At 41.3% G+C, this 26,390-nt stretch overlaps 1 protein-coding gene across 4 annotated transcripts in view; it reads left to right on the forward strand.

The window, feature by feature from the left end:
• The window catches only part of LOC108105801 (disintegrin and metalloproteinase domain-containing protein 10), an 82,717-nt gene that overhangs the window by 55,365 nt on the left and 962 nt on the right, over positions 1–26,390 (forward strand). For all 4 annotated transcript variants that reach the window (XM_017212536.2, XM_017212538.2, XM_017212537.2 and 1 more), the window contains exons 4-12: positions 637–833; positions 895–1,441; positions 20,525–21,018; positions 22,979–23,122; positions 23,560–23,720; positions 23,783–24,017; positions 24,078–25,124; positions 25,183–25,750; positions 25,920–26,360. In XM_017212536.2, coding sequence (XP_017068025.2) covers positions 637–833; positions 895–1,441; positions 20,525–21,018; positions 22,979–23,122; positions 23,560–23,720; positions 23,783–24,017; positions 24,078–25,124; positions 25,183–25,750; positions 25,920–26,179 — 3,653 coding nt within the window. In that variant the 3' untranslated portion in view covers positions 26,180–26,360. The remainder of the gene's footprint in view (positions 1–636; positions 834–894; positions 1,442–20,524; positions 21,019–22,978; positions 23,123–23,559; positions 23,721–23,782; positions 24,018–24,077; positions 25,125–25,182; positions 25,751–25,919; positions 26,361–26,390) is intronic.

The raw sequence follows: 26,390 nt of genomic DNA on the forward strand, positions 1-26,390 counted from the left end.
GTCGTAGAGCAATCCTGCCACGCCCACACAAGTGCCACTTGCCATCAGTTAGGCAGTTGTTGGTGGCTGTGGCATGTGCAAAAACGACTTTTAGCCATCAGGGCCACTGCAACAGTAAATGCATTACGGAAAACTGCAGCAGCAACCATTGCCCTCATACCAGAGCCAGCCCTTGCATAAATGCAATCAAACGTTAAAAGTATTAAGAGAAGGTAGTGACCGAGCGTTGACAAGGAAATGAAAGTACTCGGAGGACTTTGAGGCCAGTCCTGCTGCCAGCTGCTCCTGAGGTGGCCATAAACACATCGAAGAAGGTCTGGGATCTGGTCTGGTGTCGGGCCCGATGTTGTGTTTCAATTTCCGGTTTTCAATTTAATTTCAATTGCGGTTATCAAATTGTTTCTCGGTTTTCTGTATGCAATCGATTTTTAAGATATAACAAGCAAGCTGCAAGCAAACTTTTCGAAACATTTCTTGTTAGATATTTTATATTTAACTAATAGTGCAGTTAAACTGCATTTTCTTTGATTTTATGGAAATCTTTGTAGAGAACATTAAGAACACTGCAATCTTTATAATATTGATTTTTTTACTTAATTGCTTACTAACTTATGGTATTTTCATCTATCATTACAGGTCATGAGCGACTAAACGAATACATATCTCACTATGAAACACTCAACTATGATCAAGAGCACATCCGAGCTAGTCACAATAGAGCGCGACGATCAGTGACCAAAGATCATTATGTACATTTAAAGTTTGCATCACATGGAAGAGACTTCCATCTTAGATTAAAACGTGATTTAAATACATTTAGCAATAAGTTAGACGTGAGTATAGTACTTAAATTATAATTTTAAATCACATTATAATGTACTTTGTACTTTTCAGTTTTATGATAGCAAAGGTCCCATTGATGTCTCCACGGATCATATCTATGAGGGCGAAGTGATAGGGGATCGTAATAGTTATGTATTTGGTTCCATACACAATGGGGTATTTGAGGGTAAAATTATAACGGAACGTGATGCCTATTATGTTGAACATGCCAAACATTATTTCCCAACAAATCGCACGGCGACAACACCACCAACTCCGACAGCATCCTCGACAGCAGCAAAAAGCACACAACCCACGCGGCCTTTGGCCCGTAGCAGCAACAACAACAACAACAATAATATAACTGCCGTTGATAGTAAGACAGAAAACTTCATAAAGAAAATTGCTGAATCCACAACGACGACGTCGACCCAGCAACAGCTCCCAGAGCATTCCGAATCCTCGTCGTCGACAACAACATTCCCACCACCATCACCCACATCGAAGGATTCCGATTCCGAGGAGGAGAAGGAGCATAATGCCGAGGACGAACTTGATTTTCACTCCATTATCTACAAGGAGTCACATGTCGAGGATGCCTACGAAAATGTGCGCGAAGGTAAGTCGAAATAAGTTCCTTATTTCCTTCCCACTCCTCATCAACTTTTCCACTTTTCAAAGTAACTTGCCGATGCAGAAATGAAAAATACTCTCGCTCTCTCCCAGCATTGTTAAATGTGATTTATTTGGCGGCTGGCATTTTTGGAAGTTCCCGACTTTATTTTCAACTCATGGAGGACAACACAAGTCAGCCTTGAAATTGTTTGATAACATTTCGTTTCTGTTTTGACACCTGAGTTATGACAGTCGCGAGTGCCTGCTAATCATTTCTGTTGTTCTCATCTCTCTGCACTTGGCTGTCAGTTTGTCAACTGACATACACTTTCGTGGGCGGTTCTGAGAAGAAAAGTGGGTTGGGTTCAGAAGTTGTTGAGCTTAACAACTTGTTTATCGGAGCGGTGAAAAATCTGGCTCTAGAGCTTAGCTAATGTCACGCTAGAAGCTTTGCTTAATACGCTTTAAAAAGCAGAAAAGTGAATGGAAAGTATTTTTACTAAAGATTTTCCTCACGTGTTAACAGCTTATACCTCTTGTCCATTAGGTTGCTTATCAATTTTTGTTTACTGAAAAACTTTCTACTTTAAAGAGTCGTTTAATTTTTATTTTCTTATTTTAAATTCGATAGATTCAGTTGTTGAAAAAAAAACTTTTTTACTCGTTTAATATAAAATTGTGCATTTCAAGACAAGCTCTAATTGAAAGACAAAGTTCCACGAGTTCTGGTAAAAATGTTTTTCCTGCCCAATTAGAATATGTCGACTGAAACTGAAACGAAAACTGAGCACACCACAGCAGTTTTTCCCCGCCAATGGCAATGGAAAACTTTGATCCGTCAGCTGTGCCGACAAAAGAAGAGACAGAAAAACTTTCATTCCGTTGAAAACGGGCAACGTAGCAGCGTGTTTTTCATGCTTTATGCAAAAAGGCAACTTCCAGAGACTTCATTTTAAAAGCCAGCCACGCATGAAGCTTCCATATAAAGCGAAGAATATAAGAGAAATATTCTCTCCCCCGGTTCAATGGTCAATTTTTTATTCAACTCGTCGGCAACAATGGTGCAACCAAAGAAGGTGTGCCTCCCTAGACTCACACACACACACACGTAATATTGCTGCAACAATGACACTGACAATGAAAAGTTGCAACTGCAAAACTGAAAAAAAACGAGAAGTGCGGATGCATCTCCGTTGTTATTGTGCAGGCAGCACCAACTATGACGACATCAGGTTCCAGCCCGACGATTGCTTTACACATATGCACCGCGAGAAAGGGTTGAAACTTTCATAACTGAAACTTGAAATGAAATATTCATCCATGTAACGTTTCTAAAGAAGAATTTAAAAAAGAATACGGAATATTACTCTTTCGAGTTATAATACTACTAATATATCCAAACTTTAATCATCCAATCCTAAACCCAGATTGAAAATAAATACTAACCGATCAAGCAATCCTCATTTATTTTGTATGCAAATAAATCTCAAATCGATTTTCGTATTGTGTACACACATTTTCCCATAGCCATGGCTATAACAATGGGCGTCTGCCACGCCCATATAAAGTTGTCGCTGGTAGTGCCGTGTTGTTGCAACAAAAGGAAGTAGAATCTAATGCATAGCTAAACAACTGAAATGGGAGCAACAACGGTGGGTATTTTGTTGAGTACACGGGGGGGCGCTTTGTTGGCCAACTATTTTTTTTTTTTTTTTGACAATCTACACCCCATTGTTGTTGCTGGCAAAAATTGTATGCAATTTGGCATTCCCACAGAAAAAAAAAGCAAAAAACATACACACGTGCGCGCACAACATGCACATGCACCAAGAGAATCATCAACAACACTTGACAAAACTATTGTCAGGGGCGCATTTAGTTTATCTGTGCGTTTTTCGGGGGCGTGGCGTAATCACTTTAATGAGCTCACACAGTAGCCATGCCCACCTGTCAGTTTATATAGAGCAGAGTGGCGTTGTCTCTGTTGTTACCATCGCACATTTTGATTGATGTAAAGTAGGAATAGCAAATAAAACAACGAAATTGACATTCAATTTATTAATGCGATTCGTTTCGTTCGGGTAAGGACATTGAGGACTATTAATTGGTTTGCATTTAGAATTCCCAGTAGTTATTTCTTGACAATTAAGCTAATTAAAAGAGTCTCTCCATCAATTTAAAGTGGATTTCGATTAGTATATTAAAGCAAGCACGACAGCAAGTACATAGAATATGTAAGTTTAGGTAAATCTTTTTGCAAATTTAATAAATTAGTTAGTTTATATTAAATTCTTGTCAATAATAAGATTATCTTCTAGATATTTTATTTCCTTTAAAGCAAAAATTCAAGTTGTTATTCACAAACTAAACTAAATTGCTCAGACATTTGAGTGACTCAGCTCCCATTCGCCACTTTTAAATGGCACAATTAAATGTTCGCAGTTGCCATGACAAGCGTGGAAAGTAAAACAGCAGTGTCAAAGGTTTTCATATGGCTGTCATTGGTCACTTAGCCATGGGGGGAGCATTACATAAACTTTAATTTGTGAAAAGTGCAAACTGCTCTCCTTTGCCACTCTTCGTTCTTTTACTCATTTTCTATTTATGACTTTTTGCCACCCCAAGTTCGTAGTTAGTCACATTTTTTCGCTTGGGGTTTTCCCCTTTTGGTTTTTCCTCTGGCTGTCCAAGTTTATTAGCTTCGGTAAGAACGCAACTATGTCGCGAGGTGTTTATGCTTCTGAAGTTATCAGGAGTTTCAGTGCCCCTACTGCCCAAAAACCCCACACTCTCGGCCAACACCACCACACACACACTTTTAATGCCATTTTAGCAGCATATTAACTTTTGTAGTGGAAATGAGCAGTCGTCGACGGACCCTAGATTACATTGTTGGTGTGTACACACTCATTCATCCATTTTAGGGGGTGGCGGTAGCGCCAAGGGGTGCGTTAAGTGCGTGTTAAAACCGACCAAGCGGCGCACGCACATTGCTTATCCGCCCCTACATCCCATCCGATACTCGAACCCCTTCCTCCCTGCTAACCCATTTATGGCTCCTAGTACACTCCTCCGCACTTGCAAGCGGCCAAGTAACGAAGCGTGATCCTGGAGACCCCCAGAAGCAGCCAAGGGGTTAACATACGCCGCAACACAAGTACTCAATTACACTGGAAAGAAATTATGAATTTGTTTTAGAAATTAGCCTTACACGTAAATAACTATAACGTTAAGGTTTCTGGTCACGATTCCCCTTTATAAATGCATTCTACAAGTGATGATCTCTAATAATAAGGGAAATTAATGTGAAATAAATATATTTTTTTCAGTGCACGCAAGTGCAATGTGTTCTTGAATGCTGCCTTAGCTGCTGTTGCTTGCCTGGAAATCACAATTTATACACAATGTTGTAATATAATTTTTGCACAGCAAAACAGAAAGCAACTCAAGTGGCACATTGTTTGCTGGCGTCACTGTTGCTCCTTATATATATAGTACTCCTCGCCGGGATTCACCCCCTTCTACACCACTCCACGGCACTTCGGTCCCCTCTCGTTTTCCGGTTATCCTTCGGGCCCTCGAGTGCATTGACCATGCCTGTGGGAACTTTATGTGCAGTAGCTGCAAGTGCCATAAATGCAATGCGGCTCACATTTATTTACGACTATTTGATTGCACTTGCTATAACACTATGCAAATTTATAGAAAAATGCCTCTCGCACAACAGCTGCCGCGCTCTCGACTCATTCCTTTTTTTTAAGTTCCAGTCCAGTCCCTATTAACTTTGCTGAACTGTGAACTCATTGGCGCATAAATGTCATTGACACGCAGATGTTTTAAACTCAATTAATTTTGAATAGCAAAAAATGGGTTGAAACAAATAAGAGTAATTGTTGCGGCGGTTTGTACTTTAAATAAATTGGTATTTTCTGATTATTTAGTTTGGTGCTTAACGAGCTGTGCCTTTCCTTTTTTATTTTTGTTTACTGATCCATCGTTAATAATGTGAAATTTAAGTTTAAAATCGAATTTACTATACATATAAAATTGATAACAAATAAACATAAAAATATTCTCTTCAATTTGAAGTAATTCTGGGAAACATACTTCCAACGAAAACTGGCGTCATCGCCAGAGTAATTGATTTAAATTTTCTCCACTGCCGTGCTCTGCTCTCGTTGGTATCATGTTATGAATATGTATCAGTCAACGATGCATGAAATAAGCAGCCAAAAATACATAAATACAGGATTTACGCCGCGTTTCGATAACGATGATGCCGCGGGGCAATGTTGACGTTGGCATAACATACAATAATTTCCGGTATTTGATAGCAGCAGCAGCAGCAGCAGCAGCAACAGTAACAGCAACAACAGCTAAAAGTGGAAGGAGTCGCTTTATTCAGGAGCGTGGAGTTTTGCAATTGTAAACAAACAAATTTCATGCTAGGTTGCACAAGAAAGTTCATCCGCTTGCCGTTACACTCCCCATAGTTCTTTTGATAAGGGAACGATGGATAAAACTCACAAAAAAGTGCTGCCCAAATTGACATGCGACAGTCATGGCCGGAAGTAATTTTTTGTTCTTCGCTTTCTATATTTTGTGTTTTGTAATTTTTTGTTGCAGTTCTTTTGATACTCTGGGATTGTGGGTTTTTTTCAGAATATTTACTATCACCAAAACAAAATTTGAGTCGTCTTAAGTTGTTAAAAAGTTATTGTAGTTTATTATGAAAAGTGTATAGTAATGTAAAAATTAAAACAGGGTACCTAGTGGTCTCAAAGGCACTCGACTACGTCTAGACTCCACAGTTTTGAACTTTTCTTTTTTCTTTTTTTTAGCAAATCGGATTGAAATCAGAATGTGGCACTGGAGCCGACCGACAGCCATGTTAATTGGCAACGCTGCCGGCTGAAGTGGCTATGAAAAGGGGTAGTGAGGGAGCAGATATTGAAATCAAATGCGTTTGAGCACGAAGGCCTCGCCATGGTCTGTGATAGTCTGCGGACGTCGTGCTGTGTTCCTGGAGAGTGGGTGGATGACCCCTTCAATCTGCCCAGTTGCGGTTGGATGAATCCATTTTGCATGCGTGGCGACATGTGTCAACTTCTATTAAGTTACCGTTGGTCATTCAACTCGCGGTCACCGACAGTCTCCCGCAATTTTTTAGAGTCTGACTCTGCGGTCAGCAGTTGACAGTTAGGAGGGGTGTGCTAGTGTTTCTGTACTGCATTTGACTTGTCGAGTTGGTATGTGTAGAACAATGCGTCGTTCAGGAATGAATAGATAATTGTTGAGTTAAATGAAGAATGATAAAGGAAGGCGATCATAGATATAAATTATTAACCATATGGAAAATGTGTTCCAAATTAAGTACAAATGGTGGAGAAGATAACAAATAAATGAGAACAGATACCACTTCAGATACCACTGAAAACTGATCGAAAGTTCGATGTAGAGATTGCTGATTAACAACCTTCCTTTCTAGATAATTTGCCCAATGTGAAATTCCGATTAATCGACTTCCCTTGGAAATTGTCTGCTGCATGCGGGCTGCTTATAATTTAACCATAATAGTACCCTTTCTGCTCAATTGGCATTGGAATGTTCAATGTTCGCCGACCATTTTCAATCAAATACGAATCGGTCCGAACATGCAAATCGACAAAGCCTGCAATCGCAGTCAGTTTCCTGTCTATTACAACGAAAGGGCAACAACTGAACTGGACGGGCTAATTACAAACCAGCTCACCAGAAATGGGTCAACTGCATCGTTAGCTCGTCGAATCGGTTGCTATTGCTGCTGGTCGTGAATCTCAATTCAAATCTGACCGCATAATTACAATGCTAAAGTCAACAAAAATCAAGTGCACAGGGACAAACCGACAGACGGACAAACAGACAGTCAGACACAGAAAGTGCAATTAGAAGTGACAAATTACAAATTGCAACAAGAACCGAAAACTATAAAAACTGGCAGATAAACATACATATGTTGCACACAATGCATATTAAATTTCAGAAAACTGTTTTAATTATTTCCATACTTCAGGGTCGTTATGTTTGAGTCCTCCTTGCTTGTTCTTTTTTTTTCAATACTTTTTTAGCTGACATGAGAAAAATTTGTATTCCCCAAACTTTTTTATTATTATTTTATTTTTTTTTTTGTCAGTTGTCTGAAAATTGTTGTTTGCCAACCACACAACAATTGCATTTGATAGAGAGTCCCACCCCGAACCGCACCGCACCGCGCCGCTGGTATGGAAATTGCGGTTAATTGAATTCACTGAACAGGGTCCAGAGTCAGCTGCTACTGCCGTTGACCGCTGCCCCATCTGTATGGTGGACTTTTATACCCTCCATACCGCCGCCAGTCGGCGGCCTCCTCTCCCTCGCATATGTGAAAATTAATTGAAGTTGTGCAGTTTTATGGGGTTTCGGAGGGCTGACCAACGCAGAATAGCGACAACTACAACGACAGCGGCAACCAAAATCTCGCATGACTAACTTTTTATGCCCGCTCTACCCCAAACTATGAGTTACTTTTTATGAGCACTCCGAAGCGTTTTTATGAGCACCACCTCAGAAATGACAATGTCCAGCAGTGTTTATTATTTTTACGCTTTACTTTTAATTGACATTTGTCCAAGGATAATGAATCGCTGATATACAACATGCCAACTTTTCATATTTCATGTTTGGTTAAACTCATGCCTCATGCTTTTGTCCTTTGCCACGAAACGAGTTTTATATTCATTATCAGTTGGGCAAGGTTGATACTGTATATGTATGAGGGTTGTGAGAGACATTCATTTTCATTTATCTTTAACTTTCCGATTGTCTTGGATAAACTTTAAACAATTATAAGTTGAATGAGATCTCAGCAATGAAATCTTTTTCGTGTATAATCTGAGAAGCTCTATTAAACATATTATCAAAGTGTGACTTTTTCATAGTAGCTAGACACCCTCTTCAGTGGCTCTTTATTATCACACGTAGTATATATTCTATGATGTTAGGTTCAGTTCCACTCTGTTGCCCTCGGCTCCACATAGTCATCCTCCAAGCTCCAGATTTATCCATAATGTCGTATTTTTTGTGGACCCTCCTCGCTTTCTGCACGCGTCTCGCCAGTCTGGCTCTTTCTGCTCGCGACAGCTTCTTCTTGTGATACAGTTCGTTTGGTTTCGTTACTCAAACCCCTTTTGTTTGATGTTTTTCCAGTTGGTGTTTTTCTTTTTGTTGTTGCTGCTCAGTCTGTGTGGCGTGAAAATTCAAATTAGATTTTAAAATTTAATAAATGTTTTGGGCAAATGAAAATGTGCCATAAGCAACGCACGTAGTAACACCTTGCCCTCCCACCTGGTTTCACCTTCAACCTTTCCACCGAGTTGCTAGTGCAGTTCAGAGCACATAGCGTGAAAACATTTCGCAACATTTAAGTCGCTTTTAATGGCTTTTTTGTCTAGCTGGTACTACTCCCTGCATCATCATCATCGCTATCGTCATCATCACAGGGAAAACAAACACACCTGACGATGCTTCCCAGCCATGACATTGTGTTTGTTGGGCCACTTCAACTGGGATCGCTTTTATTTTCCAACAGCTATTTGGGGGATGGGGTTGCAACTAGATTGCACATTTGTGTTGCATGCCACTTTGATTGCCTTGCCGAAATGCAACATGTCTGCGAATTGGGCTGTTATTGCAGATATATCCACCATGAAGCAATCTGTCACCATAATCGTCTCATATGGGTATGGAATGATGAGGGATTGCATCTTTCACACGATTTACTGTTGTTATCAGAAACTGCAATATTTTTGAGGAGAAAAGAAAACTGATTTCTATTATTTTAAAAGACACTTTCTGCAAGGGAAAAGTTAATTCTTGAATAAATAAATACGGGCTCTTAATAGCACTTAAAAATATTAAAAAAATGTTTTGTCTAAAATACCATTGGCTAATTCCAAAAACTCTACAAAACCACAAACATTTTCACATTTTGCAGTTTCAGCATCAAGCTAAAATGGTTTTAATAGCAAAACAAATAAAAAAGAGTTGACGGAAAAACATATTTATGACCATAATAATTTCTATGCCATGCTCGGTGGGTTTATCAACTTCATCCTGACCAGGTAGACACACACTAACGAAACCTTAAATATTTTAAGCCTCGATGATGCCAGACTATGCGAAAATACGTTCGCTACATACTAGGATCAAAGGGATTTTGGGAAAATAACAAGAAATATATGTATTTTTGTTTACTTTTAGGCCACGAAGTACTTAGTAATTGGTAAAAGTATAAAAATTATGAAATTAAAATAATGTTAAATTCTGTTTTTTATTTAACATTTTGTGTAATACATGAATATAAATTTTTGGTATATATTTCATTTCTCTTATTTTTTACCAACATATTTCATAAATCACTAAGTGCCTGATATACCCTAAAAACAATCAGCTCCGAAAAATACTGAGCAGCAATAGCAAAACCGCATCATACGAACATATCAGGACGAAATGAAACGGTGCAACGATTTTATTGACGGGACGGAATGGGATAATCGGGAATGGGGCAGGCGGCAGTGTGGATGTTGAACAATTCAATTTACCACAAACTCGTTATTTTGGGGAATCCGGTCAGGGCCCCATGAATCGTTCTCCGATCTCCGTAACCCGTAGCCCGTTACCCGTAACCCGTAAAAACCCATGCCCCTATCCGCAGCACCGGCACCTGGACTGCGGACAGCGCTCAAACCAATAATTGTTGCCGACGGGTGTGGGCAGTACATCGGAGTGCAGGGTGCAAAATGTATTTAAAATCTGTCGCCGTCATCAACGAAATGGGGACATTTTCTGGTTTTTCGGGGGGAGCAGTGAACGGATGCCTCACCACTTTACGAATCTCGAAAATATTTATGCAAATGTTTGGCTGCAGTGCTGTTGCCACTCTTATCCAAACTGTCCAGGTGACAGCAGCACAATGGAGATGCGTTTGGGGCTGCCACAGGCGAGTCGAGTCCAAGGCTTTTGGGTGTGAGACGTTCGTGATTCTGTCGGAGAAATATTAAATTAATCGTTGTGGTTAAAGCTGGGGAAAAGGTTTATCTTTAAAATATATTCTCTGCAATATATTGAGCAAAGAATTTACCAAAAATGAATGACGTTTAATTTGATTGGATGACCTGAACTAAATATATAAATATTTTTAGAATAAAAATTTTAAAATTTTAAACGTCAAAGATCTTAACTAATTAGTATAGATTTGAAATAAATTACTCGTAAAATATATTTGGAAACACAAGCTGGACAAACAATCGTATGAAAAATGCCACCCGAAACTTTCACAATCAAGAGTTAAACAGAAGTTTATAATGTCGGGCGACCACATGGCGTATGCGTAATGTGGCCAAATGGATTTTACCAAGCTTACATGACTCAGTCAGTGGGCGGGCTTGTGGGGATTAGGTTATATACCTACGCATACATATATATGCAACATAAGAAACACCAGCCAGAAGAAGAAGAAGTTGCTAGTTTCAGCCAATGTCTTGGGGCATAATTCGTGCGGAATCCGGCAAGAAGGACGACTGCCTGCAGTTGATGTCCTTGCAACAGCTGCAATAGCAGACGAAATTTAAACAATTTTAAAATTTACAAACTCACACACACACAGGCACACATGTTACCCTGTTGACCAAGGACATTGCTCTCTAGCCAACTTCAAAATATGCATAAATCTTGTGTTGAAAATTTATATTTACATTTTGTTCGTGCTATTTAACAACATTTGGTCAGCCCGACCAGGCCAGGCCAGGCACATTATAGGGCTTCCTCTGCAGTACATCCTCTTCTCTAGTTTCTGCGGCTTTCGAAAGTTTTGCGTTTTAACACTTTGCACTTGTCCACTGCGTTTTGGGAGGATGTTGCTGCCGGAGCTTATATTGCTCGGCTACAAGTTGTTTGTTTTATTACAAGTGCCAAATAATTTAACTGCTAAAATATTAAATTTCCCTTTGAATAGTCGCCGCCTGTGGATGTGTGTGGGAATGTGTACACTACATATACATGTTGTCTCTGTTGCTCGTAAATTTGTTAGTGACCAAGCGCCTTGGGAGCCCAGTGTCAGTTCAATGGGCCATTTGGGGAATCTGTTTGTGTTTGTTCGTACAGACATCTATAAATACGCACATGTTTGAGTTTAATTAAAATGGACATTAGGTTGGGCAGTGCCCGGGCCTGCGCCAACACAAATATGTACAAAAATACATAATTTGATCTGAGGAGCGAGCAGAATAAGCAAATAGTCGAGTTCCAGCTTATATGCAGTCATTGCCTTCAATAGGCTCTAATTAACATGTCCCCTCTATTCAGTCTCCGGCTTGTGGTAAATCTAGGATAAGGGAGCGCGACAAAGGCATCTTTAGACTCATGCATCCTTAGAGGAAGTGGGGCAGCAACAGGAAGGGGAAACGGGCAATGAACACTTCATTCAGCAAGTTTAAATTGAAGTGAAAATTGCGGTTGGTCGGGAACGCCAAAGACGCTATTTATACACTTGGAAAAGTTGCTTAAGGCTTTTCATATGAGAATATATACATTCTGTATAAAATATTTTTACTTTCTTTTATGTGCTGGTCTATGTGGTTTTAGTTTTAATAAAACTTTTGATGCAGTTTAACCATTTTATACTTCCTAATCTAGTGTACTGTTTTGCCATGTGTACTAGCACCAACCTGTAACGAAAAGAGCAACATCAACCATCGATTATGGTAGGCAACCTTTCAAACCAGACTGAAAAACAGGATAGAAAGGAAATCTGAAAGAGATGGGGATTGTTAGAAGCCCGTTGGCTGTCATGCGGTCTTTTTTAAGTGCTTTACGGGTTATTTTCGGGACATTGGTGGGCGTTATTTCCGAAGGTTGTCGAGGCACTTGATAATGACGTTGACAACGACAACGACAACGAAAACTCTTGTTGTCATAGGAGACTGTAACTGCTGCCAAACACACAAGCACTGCCCCAAGTGTCATGTGTGGTTCAGGAACGTAGTAGCCCCTCGAGTATTCCAATTGAATTTGAAACAAGTTTAAAATGGTTCACATTGGCCCGTAAGAGTTTTGACTTTGTTTGTAATATTTTCAATGGCAAGTAAGGAAATCTTGCGTTGTTTAATGCTCACACTTTTGTTTAAAGAAAGGAATAAGGAAATATTTCTCAGTACCATAAAATTATGTCTTTTAATACTGCCCTTTAAGCTTGATGTGTTGAACCCCATGCACCTCATAAAGTCATCACCTCCAACAAAGTTACCAACATGACAAAGAGCATAATGCAGTTCTTAACAGTAGATTACGTCGGAGAACCTATAGACAGTCCTTAACCACAACCATAAACCACTTTTATCATGGCCCAGCACGAAGATTCTCACTTCACATTCCACGTACAACCTCACCCAACCATCTTGACTGTCCATCTTTATTTCGAATGGTCGACTTGCCTGGATGGCTGACTGGCTGACTGGCTGTCTCGTCCTCTTTTTGGCTAAAATGGGCAGGAAACTCCTTTCTGCTTATCTGTCGTCTCCCTCTGGCAAGAGGCAATGGCGAAATTCCAACCCAACCGGGCAAGTAAATATTTCCAGTTTTCGGCCACAAATGCAATTGGGCTTGATGATATTTGTTGCTTCCGTTTTGGTTTTCGAGCTAAGGAAATGAAGCTAGTACAGTTACTTTTCTACAGTGAGATACAATTTAAGCTTGAAAACGTAATAACATTCATTATATAGCAGGACTTGGTAGTGCTGGAAGAGTGATAAAATGCTTGATTCTTCACAAATATGGTATATAATTTTATTTATATACAAATGTTATATCACCATTTGAATAGCATTTTTTAATTATATATTTTAATCTATAACATACTATATTTTTCGCAGTACACATCCTTACTTTCCGCTGACTTTGCACAACACTTTATTTTGTCAATCACTATCAGTTAGGCCATAAGTTCTATGTGTCCTAACCAGTTTTCTGCGGCCCTCTTCAGCCACCTGTCCTGTAATGTTATGATATGGATGCGTGGGCTTTTGAATATATACGACCGCATAAGGTTCTCCATTTATTTTATGGCCGAACTGCATGCAATGAAAATTCCCAACAATTTGGTGTGCACTACACACACCCCGTAAACCTAAGGCATATGGTGCCGTCCACATTCTCTGGATTGGGTGGTTCAATATACCCACATTTGTGCATTCCCGGCTGTCTTATCAGTGCCAGCCTTGGGCACAGAGCTCCGAACATAGTTTAGTTTAAAATTCCGGCCCGTATTCAAGAGGAGTCATCTCCTTCACCATGTGCACGTGTGTTCAATGTCAGGCGGTTGTCCCAGTGGAAGTTTGGGCTTTGTGTGACAAGTCGACATATTTCTCTTGGTTTTTGGCCCGAGCTTGTTGATATTGCACTTTGCCTTGCATGCAAAATGCTGCCTGCAAGGAGGAGCAGGAACATGAGCAGAAGGACTACAAGGATGTGGAAGAAACAGTAGCAGCTGCATAGCAAAGGAGCAGGTCAAAAGCCAAACAGTTGCACTGCCGAATGAACTTTTCTAATTCCATGAGCAGAGCAACTAGAGCTACCAGAAGAGGAGAGCCACTAACCTAAACCCTTTCATATGCCCCTCATTCACAGGTGCAATCAGGCCGACCGATTCCTGTGGCTCGTTTCCATTTGCCTGACAGGGGAAATTATTCCGTCGTTAATTAGTGCCCGATACTGAGAGCGAGCCCATACATTTGGCTTATTTTTGGCCATTAGAGGCAGGAGGCGGCGTCGGCAGAGATCTGTCGTTTAGGAACTTTTCTCTTTTTCATTTGCCCCAAAGTCATTCCGGGAGCCATCATCAGCAAGCAACATCATCATCATCATCGTCATCGCCGTCCTTGTCATCGGCCGCCTTCAGTTTGCACTTGACCACAAATTGCTTGGCTACCGTTTGCTTTTGCCTTCTAACTAAGCTTTTGTCGTTCCACTTCAACATCCATTCGCACAGATACAAATTTTGTTTATCTTTTGCTGGCACTTGAGTTGAGTTTAACCGAGCTGAGTGCAAAGTTACGGATGATTGGGAATGGAGATGCGGATGCGAATGCGAATGCCAAGTGGGGTCCTAACAGCTGCGACAATTAGACTTCTACCTGCCTTCCTTTAAGTCGCTCCATCTGTCATTCGGAAGTCCTGCATTGAATAACTTGATTTGAGCTGATTGTGACAGTTTTGTGGCTCTCTCTTCAATACAAGTCAATCAAGACTTTTTTTTTGTTAGGAGAGTGTCTGGGAAAGTTTTTCTAACAGATTTCTTAACGGACTTTTAAGAATTTAATTAACTGTTAGATGATTATTTATGTCTTTCATTTTTGAGTAGATAAAACCAAAACTAGTCCAGATCTTGTGATTGATAAGAAAACTTAATTAAAACGGGTTGTTTCATAACAAGCAAAAAATGAATAATTAATTTTAGTCCCACCACAAATCCGTTTCCTTAGACCCAAAACTTCCTAGTCATCCAACATATGTAGAATCCACAAAAACCACATGCATATGTATCACTATTTTGATCAATGTATTTAATATTAATGTGTTCTTGGCTAAGAGCAAGAAAAAAAACAAGCACGGAAATGAGAATCGTATTCCAAGGATGGATATGGATGGGTGGAGGTGGGTGTTGGCATTCAGAAGAAAGGGCGAATGGTCGAGGCAGAAAAACTAATTTGTATGCGGAAGGCAGCGGGTGTCGCCAAACGGACGGACACTCGTTCTGTTTGGGCGTTTTGTTTTGCTTTTGCCATGGACGCGGCCGAAATGCGTAATCTGTTTCTTTGCCCAACGTGGGTTTTCCTGAGTGTGGCTTTATGCGAAAGTGCCAAAGCGCAGGTGACGACGATGACGGCGACACTTTTTCTGCAAAAGTGTGACAACAACGGAAGGCTGTCGCCACGGGCTGAAGACATTAGTTATCCATATGTGGGTGAGAGGATGGTAGGTCATGGCTGTGGCCCTATAAGGCTCTTCCAAAGTCTGCACGTTGAAAATCGTTAAGAACTCATTATCTCCATTATGTTTCTTTACACTATGACTAATTTCTTAAACGATTTAATTCAACACAGAAATTAAAAGAGCTTAATAATTTCATTTAAAAGCCCTGAAGGACCTTAATATCCTGATGCTTATTGCATTCATGGCCAAAACAATTGCGCAAATTAAAACATTTTTAATTAAAGCAAATACAAAAAAGCGTAACAATTGTCGGGGTAAACAAATTAAGACTAAACTGGCGAACAAAACTCGCTGACGATGCTCATGAGGACGGGGGATTAAATAAACAAAGGAAGAAATGATTAAATAAATAAACAGCAGCGGGAACGGTAACAACGTGGTAATCAAATCATTTACAAAATAAAAGCAAATTAGGGAAAATTGTATGAATTGTGCTCTCCCAACGTTCAAGCATCAACATCGGCAGGAGCAGTGAACATTTTGCGATGATTTCCACTTGTTAATGCAAAAGCAACGCCAGCAGCAAACACGCACATGCCACGCCCATTTAATGTGCGCCCACAGCGTTTATTGCGCCCAGTTGTATGCTATATAATTTTTGTGTTTTCCGTGGGAGGCACTTAAATTTTCGAATTTCGTCAGAGAATTGTTAAAATGTCAGAATATAAGCACAAAAAATGGCAGGACTTAAATTGTATTTATAATCTTCCTTTAAATATTTTTTTGTTTAAAAAAAAGTATACCCAAATCCCAACTTAAAACAGCTTAATAAAATCTTATATAAAATAAATATTTCACAATATTCGCATTTGACAAATAGTTTTTTATAAGCTGAATGTCAAAAGGATGTGTTGGATGGCCGCCTTCATTGTCAATGGAATATATCTGTAAATTTAATGCAATATGTCCATTTATACATAATTTCTTTTCTTTGTTTGCAACAGTATTAGTGTGTGTGTGTGTATGAACTTTTGTTGGCTCAAATATTTGGTGTTCCTTATTCAGTTATGTATTTTGGTTTTCATTTTGCTCGTTTGGCTGTTCTCTTATTTTTCCTTTTAAAGCGTCGAAATTGTGTAAAGCGTCTGTTATGGCCTTTTGGGGTGCTGATTCAGTTTTGGGTTTCCTTGGGGGGTTGGGGGTGGGCTTGAATGCTCTTTGTGTGCCAGTGTACATGTGTCTGTATTTCTGTGTGTGTATTTATGGCGTCTTTCGCCCTCAATTTCATTTGCAATTGAATTTGGGATTATTTTTCATTTTTGCTTGCGCACCGCACACACACTTGCACCTTGAATGGGTCCATGGCCGTAATTGGGAGGCAAAAGTGGGTGGTGGGTCTGGTGGTTGAATGGTGGGTGGGTGGCACGAAGGATCAAGTGAGGAAGTTGGAGACGAAAGCCCAGCTACGAAAGCCGCTTGCATGTCTGAACGTCGTTTGTCTCCGACTCAAGCTCAATTTTTCCTGCTGTGACTCTATTCCTTACACCCAGTAGTCGAAGAGCCTAAAGGTATTTCTTATCAATAAATTTTTGATCGAAAGAAACTTTAAATTTAAAGTATTTTTCTATTTTGCTAAATAAAAAAGGTTTTTGCAAAATACTCACAAGGTTAATATTGGAAATTTAATAAAAATTTTACATCAAATAGAATACCAAGCGAATGTCTTAAGTATGTGCAGGGTATTTTATAGTTTTACTACCCTACTATAGCCTTCTTTATTTCTTTTTTTATATTTTTTGTGTAAGGCTGCCAGGACGACAAAACCCAAGCTGCCCTGAGCCCGACTTTCAACGGAAGTTGTAAAATTCATAAGTCGGGCGAACGCGCGCGTGGCTTTTGTTCAATTGGCGCAACAAGAAGAAGTAACAACAAAAAAAAAAAAAAATAATACAAATAAAATAGAATAATAAAAATGCTAGAACTGAAAACACGTAAAACATCGAGGAAGCAGTGAAAAGTCTTGTACAAGTGGAAGCGTCGATCTGAACCCAGTAAAAAGATAACACAAAAGTGCACTTTAATCTTTGTGCAGAAATCTCGACGAGTTCCTGGGCGATGCAGTCAAAGCTAAAGCGAAATATGATTGAAGTATCGCCAGAGGGAGGGGGTTGGGCGGTGGGGCTGAGAGGAGCTAAAGGATGTGCCAGCGGCTATGCAAGGAATGTGTGACAGCAAATGAAGCCAGTGTCGAGTGCACTCAGAAATTCTTGATTTAGTTTCACGGAATTATTTTTGATTTAATTTTATTCTTTTCCTATAAGACTTTGGTAAAAATAAAAGTTTTAGTTTTGAACAAATACAGGGAGGAAAACACATCTCCATGACAACCTTAAAACCTTACATTTAAATGTAAAATATATAAAACGATTTCTGTTTGAAAGAATATTGTTTTTGTTGTTTTAGCCATAAAAAGCATTCATGCGTTAAATGACACTGAATTTCCTTCGCAAATCCTTATGATTTATAATCCCGATCTGGGGATTTTTCTTCGCCTGTAAAAATAGGAGTTGTCGTGGAGCAAAGTGGCCAGTGGGGACGGAAGGCAGAAAGCAGCCGTTGAGTGGCACAGAGAAATTGGAAAAATGAAATGTGCCGGGGACGCGCGCTCTATTACGTCGGCGATGGCGACTCAACAGCTGTTGATTGAAATGGGAAAAAGGCGGGGAGGCACCGTTGAAGACGCGGTCGCATTTGGGTTTGGGGTTAGAGTTTAAAGTGGGTGTGGAGTACACTAAACTACTGTCTTTGGTCAAAGCGAGCCAGCCAGCCAGGCATGACATAAAAAACCGAAAATCAGACAACATCTTGGGGTTGGCATCATCAGATACCCGATTGAATGCAGCTCAGCCAGCCTCCTTCGTACACTCGAAAACTCATAAGAGGGCCCAGCAACAATAAAGCTGCTCTAAAAGTGGGCAAAAAAGGGAAAAGAAAATTCAAGCAGAAGGCGATGCAGCAAAATGAAATAAAAACGGGTCATTGGAGTAAGAAGCGGCATGCAACAAAATAAAACATTGCTATGGGGGATATACATATATACCTCTATATGTGGTTTGCTATGTGGTAGAGCCAGCATACTCGAGGGGTTGCCTTTGATATGCAAATTGCATGCCACTGTGGATTCCTCGGGACCTTCCAGGAGGAGAGCGGAGAGCATTTACGGAAGCTGTGCCTGCTGCGGCTTTACTGGCTTCTCGAGGGTTTACGTATTTAGTGGCTCCCTTCTATGTCTATGGCCACGGCTTTTCCTGGGGAAATATTCCACCTGCAAGCACGGCACGCTACACTGTTGAAAATTTGTGAAAGAACTAGGAGAATTAATATATTTAATAATATTATCAAATTCAAACCAGTGTAGGGAATCTTTTAAGTATCAATACCCAAACTTTGATTTGGTTTTCTTTACCTTCTGGAATTGTTCAAAAGGTGAATGTCCTATGGCTATTTATTTTGGAAGTGTAATGCTTTTGGCGTAGGTCGCGTGCTTGGCAACGTTGCCATTCTGCTGTGAAGTACGACAACGCCGCCAAAAAATGCTTGTAATAAAGACAAACAGTTTGGGAATGGGCAAATAAAAAGCGAGCGCGAAGAAAACGAAGAAGAATAAGCAAATGCATAATGGTAATGGCGCGACGGACTCGGCAACAGAGAACCAACCAACCAACCAAGTTACCAACTTCATGCCGCCCCCGCTTACTTGACACAATAGCATCAGCCAAATAAAAATTTATAGCTCCACTGAAAGCTGCAACGTTGCTGCCACTGGGAGCGAGCTGACTGGACTGGACAGCGGTCCTCGTCCTGGCGCCAGAATGAATATCCTTTCACGGCATTCCAGTGCCAAGAAAAAGAGTACCGGCGAAATGAAGGGGAACCCTGTTGCCTTGTTATGACTTTCGAGCTGGCTGAGAGGGTTCTCAAAGGGTCTTTGTGGAATGCAGAGATGGTGTTGAGTAGCAACCAACCGGGTGGCATAAATGATGTTTAATGGAAAGTGCATAGTGTTTTCAATATTGCAACAGAGTGAAATTCTCTTCGTTAATACAGTTACATTTATAAAATAATATAGTTGCTTTTTTAATATTTAAGAAAAACATAAACATAATAAATTAAACTCTTAAAAGTCTTGAAGTACCTTTTAATCCACCAAGCAATTGATTTCACTTAAGCTATATCCATGGCAATAAAAACGAATTACTTTTATGATAGAATCTCAAATTGTTTAAAGTTTTATTCATCTTTCGTTTAACTTAAATATTCGTTTCACTGCCCCAGATATTCGAAACAGCTCTCGTAACTCAGAAGATTATTCTGGAAATGAATGTAAATGGCTGAGACCATAAAACTCTCGCAGCTTTTAAAAATGTGCACCACTCTGTGGTGCAGTACTTTATTCCCTTTTCCGCCCTGTTGCATCCCATCCCCCATTCGGTCTTTTGGTTTATTTAATGTTGACAATCGCGATGAAGGGTAAAAACGCGAGCGAATCGCGTGCAAAACGCGTCCTCGCGATTGTGGATAAAAAGGCAGCAGACCGCGTTCTGCTCTGACTGCGCTTAAACAATAAAACAATAAATTTTCATTACCGGCTAGCGGCTATTAACAGTTTCCGCTGGCCAAGACAATGCTCCGCCAGGAGCTCCTGGCAAAGCAGTAAATATAATTGTTGTTGCACTTTTAAAGTGCAGTAGTGCAGGCGCCCGAATGCCCCACCTTTGCGTTTTCATAGCGATTTTTCAAAGCTTCAGTTTTTCATTTACAACTTGAATATTTGGCTTTGGCATTTGCATTAAAATTTTTTCGCTTTTCGCATCTGCGTGGGGATGCTTTTAATTACATTTTTGCGGCTTTCACTTGGTAGGTCATAAATAATTTTCGCATTGAATTTGGTAGGATAGGGAAGACCCAAAAGCCGGACTGCATCAGCAAATTAACATTCCTCATTCCTCCGCCTCTTTCTTTTTTATTTATTCCTACCAACGTACTTCCCTCATTCATTCTCCGCTTTTGTTCTTCCTTACAGGTCACGTGGCCGGCTGTGGCATCACGGATGAGGTCTCTCAATGGATGGAGAACATACAAAATTCAGCCGTCGAAGAGCTCCCGGAGCCCATGTCAAAGGACTACCAAAAGCTCCACCGGAAACAGCTGCACAAAAAGTCCGCCCCACAGCAGCAGCAACAACAACAGCAGCAGCAGCATCCGCCTCATCCGCCCAAGAAATACATCAGCGGAGATGAGGATTTCAAGTATCCCCATCAGAAGTACACGAAAGAGGCGAACTTCGCCGAGGGTGCATTCTACGATCCTTCGACCGGACGTCGCCTTGGCTCATCCGCCAACGTGGCTGACTGGCATGAGCTCGTCCACGAACGTGTCCGTCGGGCCTCTGACAATGGAGATAGGGGCTCATCCGGCGGATCTGGACGCGGTCGCGAGGACAATAAGAATACCTGCTCGCTCTACATTCAAACGGATCCATTGATTTGGCGACATATACGCGAGGGCATCACTGATGTAAGTACCAGAAAATATTTAAACAGGAACATTATAAGATAGATTTTAGACGCTTTTATATTAGTTGCTAGTAAAATAAAGAAATGCAATGTCTGTAGTGTTAAAAACATAACGTCATATGGGCAAAGATATAAAAAATACGTGAAAAATCAACAATTTTGCAATTTTTTACGAGCCTAGACTTTTATAAAAGTGAAGTGCACATAAAACAAAAGAGGGCCGAAGTTTCTGGGACGGAATTTTCAGGGCACGTAGACATCGTAGTTGTTAGGCATTTTTATATACAAATTCCATTTCCCAAGATATGGATAAGCAAAAATTGCCTGGTGCCCTACACGACAACTTTAAGGTTCTGTTGTCAGGGGCTGCTGGATCAATGATTCATAGGAATTTTTAAAATACCTGCAAAACAGAAAAAAATATTAACCAATAATTTGTATCATTAAAATTGCAGCAAGAATTTTCTTTCAAATTCAATAAATATTAATTTTATTTTATTAAAACTAAAGACAATGAAGGATCTTATATACTTATGAGAACTTTTTTTTAGCATTTATTTAAAACTAATGTTTGTTACAATCATGAATTTGTTTACCTATTTATTCAGCGAATTTTCACGCTCCATAAACTCAGCGAACCCTTTTGTCGCATACCACAGAATTGCCTATTTTTCGGGGCATCTGCAGAGCAACAGAGCTTAGCAATCATCCAATCAGCTGACCTCCTTCGTTTCCGTACAGCGTATGTAATCAACGGTTATGGCCCGTAACCGTGCTCTCCCACCCACTTTAGATAACCACCCAATCCTCCTTCTCCCACCATTTAGATCCATTCTTTCACCGCACTTTTATGTTTACGTTCATTTTTTCGCATTGTACGCGAGATGATGTCGACGTCAACATCCTCGTCACCAGAGTGCCAGCCTTATTTCCGTTTCCGCTCACGCCCACTCCGCGACTTTGTACTCCCCCTCCTTTCTGTCTTCGCTTTCTCTTCTATCTCTCTCTGTCTTCCTCACGTGTGTTTATTTGCAATGAGTTTTGCATAATTCGCGCATTTGTTTCGCTCACTCTTCCTCCGATTCTCACTTTATATCGCGCTTGTTGTTCCGGCTTTCGCTTTATTTAAGCCCTGGGAGAGAGTATTATAACTTTGGATCGAAGTTTGCATCGATGTAAAGTATAAAGTTTATGCGATCAAAATTCGGAATTTAAAGAGTGTGAAAATAACTTAGCTACCAACAACTCCTTTTTGAAACCAAACATTACTATAAGTATTGTTTTATATAGTTTTTCACATATTTTAAAGAGTATACAAGCTTCGGATTCTCTCCCTTTTTCGTTTGCCTTTGTTTTTGTCTCTTGGGCCCCGCGGCATTTTGATTTTTGAGCCAAAATCGGCGGAAGGCTGATGCTGGATCCGGATGTTTGGGGAGTGCGCATAAAACCTTATAAACTTCAGCTGAAATATTCGACGGGCTTAGCTGAATTTGCATTTTTATACAAATATATTTGAAGAGCCTTTGTTGGGTGGGAAGTTGGCATGGATTGGATTGGATGAGCACGAGATGAAAGGGGCGTTTTTTGGAGAGGTCCTTTTTGTTTGTCTGGCGTGGCCGTGGAAGTTGCGTTGCGGACCCGTTTACACAGATGTCAGGCGCATTTCCGCTCCCCAACGCATTGCGGTTTTGAGATTTTTATTACCCCAGCCCCTGAAAAATTTCGAGGGGTTTTACGTTAATTAAATCTGTCTACCTTGTTGCTTATCAAACAATTATTTTCAAATTAATATTATAATTCCTGGGAAACGATTTTCGACTTTTATAGAATTAATGGTAATTTTTGTATTTCTTTAATATTTCATAAATCAGAGGGTATTTTGTTTTTCAGTATTCTTGCTTTTGAAAATAGTGTTAATTTTTTGTCAACACCTTTTAACGTTCCTCTCTTTTTGTTTACAGCATGATCGTGGCAAGTACGAGGTTGATGAGAAAACGCGCGAGGAAATCACATCGCTGATTGCACATCACGTGACGGCCGTTAATTACATTTACCGCAACACAAAGTTCGACGGACGCACCGAGCATCGGAACATACGCTTTGAGGTGAGTACACACACGCCCACACACAGTGGGGATTCCACGGACAAACAATGATGATGAGATAACGACAAAGCGGCTGGACCGCCTCACAGATGCCCATGACCACAGCCGCGGACATTGGTAACTGGTTAAACCATGCGAGGACAGGACTTTAGTGCAGTGTATATTAAAGCGCAATCCCGTTTCCGTAGATTACAGTTTGTGACTAATTGATTGCTTTAATTGATCCGCAATTACAAAACATTATTTCTGTGAAATATGGGTCAATTTCTCGCAATTTCTGATTATAAAATACTATGCAACCAGAGGATTTTTAATTACAAAAAATCAGACAACATTTATTGCAGAAAAGTGGCATTAAAAAAGATTACCAACCAATTATTTAATTTCAAACATTATTCAACTTTTTGTAATATACGATATACATTCGTTTATGGTAGGTGCAACGTATTAAGATTGATGATGATTCGGCCTGCCGCCACTCGTATAATGGGCCACACAATGCCTTTTGCAATGAGCATATGGACGTCTCGAACTTCTTGAATCTCCATTCCCTAGAAGATCACTCCGACTTTTGCCTGGCTTATGTGTTTACTTACAGGTTAGTTGGTTGGTGTACTGCAGAACAGTCAGAAAGATTTTTTTAAACAAATTCTATTACAGAGATTTCACTGGTGGTACTTTGGGACTGGCTTGGGTGGCTAGTGCTTCGGGAGCATCTGGTGGCATTTGTGAGAAGTACAAGACCTACACGGAAACGGTAGGAGGACAGTATCAAAGCACTAAGCGTTCCCTCAACACGGGCATCATCACCTTTGTTAACTACAATAGCAGAGTGCCACCAAAAGTCTCACAGCTGACTTTGGCTCACGAGATTGGTCATAACTTTGGATCACCTGTAAGTTTCTAAGGATGCAAATAAACTTTCGTCTTTTAACTTATTTGTATTCCTTCCTAGCACGACTATCCGCAGGAGTGTCGTCCTGGTGGCCTGAACGGCAACTTTATTATGTTTGCCAGTGCCACATCTGGTGATCGGCCAAACAACTCAAAGTTCTCGCCCTGCTCAATTCGAAATATCTCCAATGTGCTTGACGTTCTAGTGGGAAACTCAAAGCGCGACTGTTTCAAGGCCTCGGAGGGAGCATTCTGCGGCAACAAGATCGTAGAGTCTGGCGAGGAATGCGACTGCGGCTTCAACGAGGAGGAGTGCAAAGACAAATGCTGCTACCCGCGTTTAATCACCGAGTACGATCAGTCGGTGAACTCCAGTGCCAAGGGTTGTACGCGTCGTGCCAAGACGCAGTGTTCGCCCTCGCAGGGTCCTTGCTGCCTATCGAACTCCTGCACCTTTGTGCCGACAAGCTCTTACCAGAAGTGCAAGGAGGAGACGGAGTGCAGCTGGTCGAGCACCTGCAATGGAACCACGGCCGAGTGTCCGGAGCCACGTCATCGTGATGACAAGACCATGTGCAACAATGGAACTGCGTTGTGCATCCGAGGCGAATGTAGTGGATCGCCATGTCTGCTCTGGAACATGACCAAGTGTTTCCTCACCTCGACGACGCTGCCGCACGTTAATAAGCGGAAACTGTGCGACTTGGCCTGTCAGGATGGTAATGACACCTCCACATGTCGCAGCACCAGCGAGTTTGCAGATAAATATAACATCCAGAAGGGTGGCATAAGTTTGCAGCCAGGATCTCCCTGTGATAACTTCCAGGGATACTGCGATGTGTTCCTTAAGTGTCGAGCAGTCGATGCCGATGGTCCGTTGGTGCGTCTGAAGAATCTGCTTCTTAACCGCGAGACTTTGCAGACCGTGGCCGAGTGGATCGTCGACAACTGGTATCTGGTGGTTCTGATGGGTGTGGCTTTCATCGTGGTTATGGGCTCCTTTATTAAATGCTGCGCTGTGCACACACCGAGTTCCAATCCGAAGAAACGGCGAGCTCGTCGAATCAGCGAAACCCTGAGAGCGCCCATGAATACGTTGCGAAGAATGGTAGGATTTTAATTTTCAGATTGTTGAAAACCATATAATTAATATTTATCTAATACAGCAACGCCATCCCAATCAGCGAGGAGCCGGTCCTCGTAGCATCCCACCGCCTGCACACGAGGCGCAGCATTATCCAAGAGGCGGCGATGGACGCAGTGGCGGCGGTGGAGGCGGTGGTCGGCACAGTGGCTCCCGATCGCATCATCAGTCACATCCACATGATTGGGATCGCCAACAGGGCGGTCACTCAATCGTCCCACTGCCCACCGGCGGTAGCCACTCCGGTCGCCATTCGGCGGCGAATCAGGCGAGAAGAAGTGATGGACGAGGCCCACGATCCACCAGTAGTGGGCGACCACAGGCGACAGCTGGCGGATCTAGCAGCGGAGCAGCGCGATCACATGGCGGGTATGGAGCCGACCAGGCGATACCGGGTTCCATTGGTGGTGGTGTCCAGGCGGCCATTAGCAGCGGTGGTGTGGTGGCTCGGGCCCAACTGCCGCTGCCATTGCCGCCGCCAAATGCACATCAACAATTGCAACAGCACCAACAACAACAACAACTACAACTACAGCAACCGGCAATTTCGCCGCAGCAGCAACCACAGCAAGCGTTCTACACGCCGAAAGGTGTGTGTCTCTCTTTTCCCCACTCCCGTGCCATAAGAAAGAGTGAGCTCTGAGTCCGGTAGTTTTGCCCCAGACATGCTCCTCATTTTCTCACCCTTTTTTCCCTTGTTTTTCCCACAAACTTAATTTGTCGTTTTTCTTTTCGTTTGCGAAACGCTAAAAAATTCAGAACTTCCACCACGCAATAAGTCCCGATCATCACGTACCAACAACACCTCCAACACCACAACCAGCAACTCATCCACAGCGGCAGCCGGCAGTGGGTCGGGATCGGGATTGGGATCGGGGGCGGGCAGTAGTAGTAAGAGCAAGAGCGGAAAGAGTACCAAAGCCAAAGACTCGAAGTCGCAAAAGTCGCAGCAGGCAAACAGTCGCAGCAGCAGCAAGGAGAAGGCCCTTAAACCAGTCCGCCGGAATATTGTTTATTAGGAATTGGATCCATCACATTGCCATACAGAACATTGAAAGACATAGCCCCGAAAATCCCGAAAAACCAAAAAATATAACGCCCGCTGCTAGTCATCGATCCATGAGTTGTTGCTTCCCATCCACCACCAAAACACAAACAAAAAAGAAATCAAAATGATATTTCATTTAACCGAAGCAATTGGTATGACCTTTGTGATTTTCTCCCCAGTTT

Source organism: Drosophila eugracilis, unplaced genomic scaffold (assembly GCF_018153835.1).
Source record: "Drosophila eugracilis isolate 14026-0451.02 unplaced genomic scaffold, ASM1815383v1 contig_353, whole genome shotgun sequence".
Lineage (NCBI taxonomy): Eukaryota > Metazoa > Arthropoda > Insecta > Diptera > Drosophilidae > Drosophila > Drosophila eugracilis.